This window comes from Electrona antarctica, assembly GCF_951216825.1.
Source record: "Electrona antarctica genome assembly, chromosome: 14".
NCBI lineage: Eukaryota > Metazoa > Chordata > Actinopteri > Myctophiformes > Myctophidae > Electrona > Electrona antarctica.
In genome coordinates this window covers 20,139,199-20,148,346 of record NC_136795.1, presented here as the reverse complement: position 1 = coordinate 20,148,346, position 9,148 = coordinate 20,139,199, and the positions used below count along the sequence as shown (strand labels likewise).

General features: G+C 43.8%; 1 protein-coding gene across 2 annotated transcripts; it reads left to right on the top strand.

The window, feature by feature from the left end:
- Window positions 1–414: 414 nt before the first annotated feature.
- On the top strand, window positions 415–8,414 carry farsa (phenylalanyl-tRNA synthetase subunit alpha). 2 transcript variants are annotated; one of them, XM_079519828.1, is made up of 13 exons: window positions 415–606; window positions 2,125–2,262; window positions 2,748–2,837; window positions 3,011–3,129; window positions 4,239–4,331; window positions 5,290–5,418; window positions 5,632–5,747; window positions 6,109–6,193; window positions 6,458–6,557; window positions 7,086–7,251; window positions 7,392–7,469; window positions 7,685–7,799; window positions 8,122–8,414. In XM_079519828.1, the coding sequence occupies exons 1-13, from the start codon at window positions 460–462 to the stop codon at window positions 8,225–8,227; spliced, it is 1,482 nt and encodes a 493-aa protein (XP_079375954.1). In that variant the 5' UTR covers window positions 415–459; the 3' UTR covers window positions 8,228–8,414. The 2 variants fall into 2 exon arrangements, with proteins under 2 accessions (XP_079375954.1, XP_079375953.1); XM_079519827.1 differs by having other exon boundaries at window positions 417–606; window positions 7,083–7,251.
- The last annotated feature ends 734 nt before the right edge of the window (window positions 8,415–9,148 follow it).

Genomic DNA, 9,148 nt, shown 5'->3' with positions numbered 1-9,148 from the left:
ATGATGAAAACATGAATAAAAATATTGTCATTCTTTAGTGCTGTATTGTTCCGTAAATGTAATAATTTGTGCTGGTATCAATTTTCAGATATTTGAAGTTATATTATAATACTAGGTTGATATATTACATTTTGAAACACAATATTGTGTGCACTTTTTTCTTTCCCCCATACAGGGGTCCGTGGTCAACTACATTGAAATGAGAACCACTGAACTACAATAAATTATGCTATTACCTAGCCTAAGATTTAGACTCTCGTAGTATTTTATCGATTCTGACATGATAGAGAGATGATGTCAGACTCAGAATCGAACGAGAGTCTAAATCTAAGGCTACACAGTAATTTACGGTAACGGTATTCAAGAGAAACAACACATTCGTTTCGTCACTATACTCCAACACATACGGCTCATAAAGAGAGACACGTCATGTCCGCTCTGTCTCGACACTAAAGAAGCATGGCGGACGCCGGCGTGATGGAGGCTCTTCTACGGCGGGTGGAGAAGGCGGACGGCGGCGTGGACAGCCTGGAGGTGGCCGCGGACCTCGGCGTGGACCACCAGATGGTCGTCGGCGCAGTGAAGAGCCTGCAGGCCCTCGGGGACGTGAGTTTTGGAGCCGCTTACATTTGTGTTCCGTTCGTACGCCCGTGTAGCGCGGGGGAAATAGCTGATCAACAAGCTCAGAAGGCGTTGCTTTCACGTCGCCTTGTGGGCTTGTAGATCAGCTATTTTCGATTAAAGTCACTAAGTCAGTCGGGGCTCCTGAGTCCTGCCTCCTGCTGCTGTCACCGACAGCCCCGTGTTTATGTTCATTCAGTGACTGATGCAATAACAGTTTATTGTGAGAAGTACTCGGTTTAGATTAGTTTTGCCTCAGCAAAGGTTGCAATACCACAATGTAGCCTCTGTTAGAGTAGTCAGTTTTCAAAATGATTATTTAAAGTCTACAAATATTTGCATCAAGTGTTGAGAGCCCAGTCCACAACACTAGGCTACCAAACGTAAAACAACGCTCATTATGGACCGTCCATTTCACAATCATGTCATTGAATTGTATTTAGTATTACCGGTACATGCATTGTGTTCATCACTTTAATCAATGTTGCAGCTGCTAGGGATTATGTTAATTAGGTATGTGCTGACATCATACGGTGTACGTTTTAATGTAGGGTATGTCTTTTATTAATGTTACAAGATAAATCGGCAAAGTAACTAATTGTTAGTGGAATATAAACTTAAGAATTGTATCAATGTACAGCTACTTGAGTAAATTTACTTTTGTAACACCTGAGAATCGAACCGGGGTCCCTCGTGATGTGGGAAGCCAACATCTTGGCCACTAATCCAAAGGGATATCCCTATGACTCAGGGGAGATATTTGACTTTTAGGCCATCAGGCTGAAGCTAAGAGCCACTGCTGCACTCCTCCATAACGAAAGGCTGTTCTATTTTTCCACTTTGGCAAATGTAAAAGATAATTTAAAGCCCTAACCACACCAAAGGGTGATCATGCAACTCCTTGGGTCCAAACACGCGTCAAAGTGCAACAGGACATATCACACCACAGGGACAACGCTAAAACCGTCTCAACCCTTTGTTGTGATGTTTCGATTCAATGCTGTGTACAAGCATCATTGTCATAAGTAGATTGTACAGGCAAAAAGTAGAAAAATGCTCCTGATATCGGAGACAATATTTCAGCCAAGATTTCTTGCTGAAATTATCCATATTTCTATTTTCACGTTGATATCTTGATGCAGTTATTTATGGTAGTTTTCCTTAAGGTGGTTCCAGGGGGAGTTTCACTGTTCCTGTACATGGACAGTAAATAATTCTGGACAGACCATAATTCAGTCATAGCTGCCAGGTGCAGCAAGCGCTGCTGTCTCCGTTGTGCATCTTTTATTTTATATTTCCAAAAACGTATGTTTCTCTGTCACAACCTCCCGGCCGTTGTCAACATTTCCGATGTTCTTTTGTTTGTTCACTCACTGTTTTGTTATGACTTTTCTAATGTTAACTAGCTTCTGTTGCCACTAGCTCCGTCCGTCCAACGTCAGTGCCTGGTGATAACCCCTGAAACATTTCTTGTAATTGCCCTGCATCTTTCTCCTTGTGTAGGTAATCTCAGCCGAGCAACGCTCTTCTAAACAGTGGGAGTTGACAGGCGAGGGCAACGAGGTAGCCGAGCAGGGCAGCCATGAGGCCAGAGTGTTCAATTCCATCCCCGTGGAGGGCATACCCAGAAATGAACTCATGGTGAGTGACAATACAACAGGATAGGCCCCAGGGCATCCACACCTCATGGCATAAAAAGGCATTTAACCACTTTTCAACATGGTGTCCGTGCCTTGGGTGAAAGCAACCCTCAACGGCTTCTGACAGACATATGGGAGGGGTTGGGTGAGGCTTCCCCAACCCCTCCCCTACTGGGTGGGGTTTTTCCTTTTCTTGCTCGTAGCATGCCTCGTTAGGCAATAGACTTTCAATCCATACGTGCTGGGTTGAGTGTTTTGAATCCTGCTCATATCATTTTTGTGTCCACCGCAAACGGTGAAGTTTGCTTTGGTCCGACGTGTTGCGACGTGCTTGCGGTTGGGTTATGTTTAGGTTTGTGGTAGGGTTAGTAATAGTGGGAAAACGACTGGTTGGTGATTGCTGGATGCATGTTCCAACCCCTAGTATGTCTGTCAGAATACATACAGGGTGATTTCACCCGTGTGCTATTTTCTGTGTGTATGCAGAAACTAGCCTTTGGGAAGGTGGGCTTCACCAAGGCTATGTCCAGCAAGTGGATCAAAGTTGACAAGGAACAAGACAGGATTTTCAAGGCTGTAAGTGCACCCATCCCTTTATCTACAGTATACTGTATAAATCCTGAGTGTTCAGCTCTCAGTCATTGTATGTTGTCTGTGCATTATGTGCTGTATGATTCAATATCGGTCTAATAAGCTGTACGTGTTCTCAGGTGGAGAGTATCAGTCTAATGAGCTGTGTGTATTCTAAGGTGGAGAGCGTAGAGGACCAGGTCAAAGAGAAACTATTGCAGGTACAGAGCGGCCAGGCCTCCCTGCTGGACGACAAGGACCGAAATGAACTGAAGAAGAGGAAGCTACTCTCTGAAGTGTAAGTAAAGAACACTCATCAGGGGCTTTTCTCCACCAACTAATAAATGGAAGGAGGTAGGGCCCGGTCAGTATGACCATACTGACCTGACGAAGATCTACTAAGATCGAAACGTTGTCGTTAATTCAATAAAGTAATTCTTTACCAAAAGAATGGTGTGTGGGCCCTAACTCCTTCCATGATTGCCTTATTTGCCCTGCACCCACTTTCTAGGTGCGTGTAAATAGGTATGCTCCACCTACTAATAAACCCATGATGATCAAAGGAGTTGTGCGTATTCCAGGCTCCAGACCAAGGGCAAACTGTCCAGTCTGTCCTCCTCTGCCTGTCTGTGGCAGTGAATGGTCTCAGACACAGGACACAGAGGAAGAACATCACCCATTTGAAGGGGACTAGTCCAAAGACAAGGACTTTGTCCTAAAGGCAGGGTGGGACAAGGAAAGATTGCCAGAAGAAAACAAACTATAAAAAATATATATATATATATATATATATATATATATATATATATATATATATATATATATATATATATATGCCATCTGGACAGTAAAGGTGGTTGCACACGCGTTTTTCGGAAAACCGACGGAAAAACGTCGCTAAAAATCCGAAAACGCATCCAGTGGGCAGGGACCTTTAGTACTTTATATGTTTGACAATAGGTACTGTGCCATGGGACAGGACAGCTGTTCAACTTCATGCAAATTAAGTCCATCCAGCTCAATGCTCCGGGCTTGCTACAATCTGGTCAAACCATCAATGTCTTGCATCAGATGTTATTGAAGGCCTCCTATGCCCAGCTTTGTGTGTACCAAATTTCAGATGATTTGATTGAGCACGGAATGTGATGTATGACGATAAGAGCGCCTCACTTCACACGTGTGATTTTTAATTGAGTGTACTGTTTAGTTGTAAAATTAGATTACCGGTATGTCTTGCAGTACTGGGCTGCCTTGACAAACTGCCACTGATTGAATGTGGAGAATCCACAGTAAAAGGAAAGTGTTTATTTCCTGAAATGCAACACCGTTTTCTGTAAATAAAGGCTTTTTGTCAGCTTGTCCATTGAAGAGGGTTGGCACTCATACAAACTGTTGTTTGGTTTTCAGGACGGTGAAGTCATACTGGATCAGCAAGGGTCAGTCTTTCAGCACCACCATCACCAAACAGGAGACAGAACTCACTGCCGAGATGATCGCCAGGTGAGAGCAGCACATCCACAGGCATGTTGGCATGGATATTATCTATATGTGGTGAACTCCCAGTACTTTAATGTCCTCTGTGAAATTTGTGTTTTGTAAAATACAGTAAAATAAAGATGCATCCAAAGGTTGTGCGTATTCCAGGCTCCAGCCCTGCAAACTGTCCAGTCTGTCGTCCTCTGCCTGTCTGTGGCAGTGAATGGTCTCAGACACAGGACACAGAGCAAGAACATCACCCATTTAAAGGGGACTAGTCCAAAGACAAGGACTTTGTCCTAAAGGCAGGGTGGTACAAGTAAAGATAGCCAGACGAAAACAAACACTTGTGAAGTGGTGCTTTGGGTAGTTATTTTATTTAATCATCATTGCTGTCTTTGTATTGATAATATGATGTTGATTTTGTAAAGTTGTTCCGTTCTGCTCACATACTGAACTTTCAGTGTGACTGATACCATAAATTCCATGTTTTAAGTATCACTGGTTTTCAACATTGGGTCCTGGGACCACCAGGGATCCCAGTCAGTTGTCGGGTTAGTTTACAGTGTTGTTGTCCCTGGGATAAAAAAATCAGACCTGTCTGAAGTGAGTGGTGCAACAGCGCCCCCTGTTGGTACCCTATACAGACTTCCTTGGGGACAGACATTGCTGATCCTTGAAGTGGTTGCACCACTTAAAAAAAGTAAATGGGTGGGCACCCGTGGCCTCCAAATGGGACCCCTGAAACAATTAAAATGTTGATAATCAGAAGCGCCTGCTGGCCATATAGGCTCTGGCCTGACAGTGTGTTGCGTGTTTGAGTCCCGTTCATGACGACCTTTGCTGCATGCCTTCTCTCTCTTTCCTGTCCATCTTCACTTGAAAATATCAAAGGCAGAAAAGCCACAACATTTTGATAATCACTGTTAAATGCAACTTGCAGTAGTAGTTCTAATATCTGTACTCTCTGCTGTGCTTCTAGTGGCAACTGGAAGGAGAAGAAGTTCAAGCCGTACAACTTTGAGGCCATGGGCATAGCCCCAGACTGTGGTCACCTCCACCCGCTCATGAAGGTTCGAACCCAGTTCAGACAGATCTTCCTGGAGATGGGGTGAGCACCGTGACCCACTGCATTCTCACCACACACAGTGCTGTCAGTAATTTCCTCTGATCCCCTCAGATGTCCAAAGTGAAGCCGTAGAAGGATTTACTGTTTTATAACTATTTAAAACCTATAACATTTGTATGTCAAAATGCGCACGCACGCATGTGCACACACACACAGCCTATTCTAAAGCCATGTCTTCCATCCTGATGTGTTCAGTTTCACAGAAATGCCGACCAACAACTTCATTGAGAGCTCCTTCTGGAACTTTGACTCTCTATTCCAACCCCAGCAGCACCCTGCTAGAGACCAGCATGACACCTTCTTCCTGTCTGGTGAGAATGTATGCTTTTAACTTTGTATACAATGAACAAGAAAATAATGTAAAATGCACATGTAAAAAACCCCACATAAGCCGTATCCACGAGCTCACAATGTCAAGCTGCGATACATGGTGAGCTTGTACTGTACATCGCCTGCTGCCCAAAACAGGGAAGCTAGGTTGAAAGTGATTACAAATCGGGATACAGTGGTTGCTTAATTGCAGATACAGATATTGTCAATGTCAAACAATGTCCGATAGCTCAACCAAACCTATAACAGTCAGGCTACCGACCTGTGTGGGTCCTAGCATTTATGCATTTCCATAGGCACTCACTCATTCCTGGTATCCGATTGAATTTGTTTGATCTTCAGACCCGGCGCTGGCTCATGAGTTCCCTACAGACTACCTGGAGAGAGTCAAGAAGGTTCACTCTGAGGGTGGCTACGGATCTCAAGGGTGAGCACCACCTTTCTTGAAGGAGTGGAATAGCAGACACATCCAACACAAATTATACAATAAAGTATAACCGTGATAAACATTTAGTATTTTTGCTGTGAAGCAATGAGAAACCATAATGATGAGGCCTGTGTGAATGCTAATTTGTCCACCAGAGTCTGCTGACATGAGTCACTACTCACTAATGCATACATCGAGGTTGCATTGAATGACATGAAGCGTTACGATGACCATGCTGAAGTGTCTGACGGTTTTGCTCTGCAGGTACAAATATGACTGGAAGATCGAAGAGGCCCAGAAAAACCTCCTGCGCACACACACCACAGCAGTCAGCTCACGCATGTTGTACAAGCTCGCGCAGCAGGTGATTGATTAGTAAATACTTTATTAGAGTACTGTCTAAAAGGATAAAGTGAAACACGTGCATGCTTCAAATCAGTGTTTCCCAAACACTGGGTCGGGACCCATTTGTGGGTCACATACTATGGGTCCCTTTACCATCCCCCCCCCCCCCCCCCCCCCCCCTCATACACACACACATTTAGTCTAATTATTATTTCAAAAAGAAAATCCCAAAAAAGCAAAGTTTTTAATAGAATAAATCTAAAAGACTCCATAAATTGGAAAACAAATGCATAGTGAAAATAGGCTTTCCTGCGCTGTGAGCTTGTAGATCTGCTATTTTCACTAGTTTGCCTCCCGGGCAAATTACTCTTTTGGGTCTTGAGCTAAAAAGTTTGGGAACCACTGCTTCAAATCATCTAATTATTTCTATCTGGTAGAACAGGGACCTGCAACATCATTCACTCATGCACCCTTCTTTTCTCTCCATCTGTCTGTGCCCACAACATGCCCTAACCACCCACCCATCCATGTTCCACCCCCTCAGAAGGAGTTCACTCCGGTCAAGTACTTCTCCATCGACAGAGTGTTCCGTAACGAGACTCTGGATGCCACCCACCTGGCAGAGTTCCACCAGATTGAGGGAGTGGTGGCCGACCGCGGCCTCACGCTCGGGGACCTGATGGGCATCCTGCATCAGTTCTTCACCAAGCTAGGTTAAACCACTTTAAACCTATATACTTTGTTGACAGGAGTCCAATAGGGGATCTGTCAGGATCGAATAATCACTAGTTTGTTGACTACAGCGGCTTGGCAGTCATACTGTAGGAATCTAACATCTTGCTTTGTGTCACAGGAATAACCAAACTGCGCTTCAAACCTGCCTTCAACCCATACACAGAGCCCAGCATGGAGATGTTCAGCTACCATGAAGGTACAGTGTCCCATCTCAACCCCACACACTATTGCTAGGGCATTCACCAACGGCTGCATTTTCACCAACTGGATTCTTTGAGGTGGTTTCAAATGGACCCTTACAGTTAGAGATCAGATTAGCTCTAAACCTATCCAGCAGAGGTGTTGTACAAGTGCGACATCTACTGGCTGAATGTTTGTTTTCCTACCTATAATGGATGTTCATGTCTGCAGGCCTGAAGAAGTGGGTGGAGGTGGGTAACTCTGGCGTGTTCCGGCCAGAGATGTTGCTCCCCATGGGACTTCCCGAGGATGTGACTGTCATCGCCTGGGGACTGTCACTGGAGAGGTGGGCATTAGGACACCTTCATGTTCAAAGTGTTTCGACGGCGTGCATCACATGACACAGGGTTGCTTGCTGAAAATAGATGGTGTACCAGCTCACAACACTTTGCAATGACGACATGACACACTGAGACATTGAAGATGTGACTATTTTCCGAGGGTGATGCCAGCATATGAATGAGCAAAAAACAGGCTTAATTGTACAAAGTGCAGCAACGTCTTACTGTTTTTTTTTTCTGTTTAAAATGCATGCCTTTTGTTTGACACACGGCTGTTTGACAAACTATGAATGAACTTTAATGCTAAACACTTGTCTCTTCTCCTAGACCCACCATGATAAAGTACGGCATCAACAACATCAGAGAACTGGTAGGACATAAAGTCAACCTGCAAATGGTGTACGACAGCCCCGTATGTCGACTGGACTCTTGAGATCAATAACAACCCTGTATGATGACTGGACTCCTAAATGTTTTTATTTTTTGGACTGGCCAACTCCTCCTTAATCCCAACTGGACCTCTGGGTTTACAGCCACATTGACCAATCTCACTTGTACAGGATACATAAATAACGATACTGTGGGATTTAACAATGGTCAAATAAAACGTGTTTTCAACATTTTGCAGGCATTTGGCCTGTGTGTCATTTGTTGGTACTGCAGGACTCAGTAGAACACCTTGTCATGTGGTGAAAGATCCCTGAAGAATCTGGCAATTAAATCATTATACAGTAAGAGGTGGGGTCTTAGACACTTCAATATTGTTTGCTGATCTGCTATCAATGGATCTCTGATAGTTGTCATGAATCATAGATTCTATTATTTCATAGAATCTATGGGGGGGGGGGGGGGGCTTTTAGTGTATGTTCAGATAGAAGGGATACATAAGTAATATTGACTGAGTGGAGTCGATTGGAACCTCTGAACTATGAAACTGCAAAAGGTGTACAAATGTGTTCCATTTGTACTTGAGTTACAAATGGATGAATTGGCACTGAGGATTTTGCTGTGTATCTGACAGCAGGCATCTGAGATTGAGTGATGACACTTGTTTCCCTGATTTAATTGAAATATACTGTGTAATACCCACCTCGATTTGGTGCATGGGTTTGCAGCTTGTTATACCATAACCAGACCGTATTCATCACGTAACAAAATGGGTCATGTTTATATATATATATATATATATAGGATGAATGAACGTTATTCTGAATACATTTCAAAGATGGAAATGAGTATGTGACCGCTCATGAACTGATGTGAGTGCTCTTTAATTGAAGCAATTCTCAGCGTATTCCCTTTTTGCCCAGTAGGTTATACAGCATTCCCCACTACCATGCCATTTGAGATTAGT

Bases quoted from the DNA above. Each gene is read 5' to 3' on its own strand.
- farsa (XM_079519827.1), top strand. From the start codon at position 460: ATGGCGGACGCCGGCGTGATGGAGGCTCTTCTACGGCGGGTGGAGAAG. The intron at 5,419-5,631 runs GTGAGCACCGTG...TGATGTGTTCAG, and splicing joins CAGATCTTCCTGGAGATGGG to TTTCACAGAAATGCCGACCA. The intron at 6,194-6,457 runs GTGAGCACCACC...TTTGCTCTGCAG, and splicing joins GGTGGCTACGGATCTCAAGG to GTACAAATATGACTGGAAGA.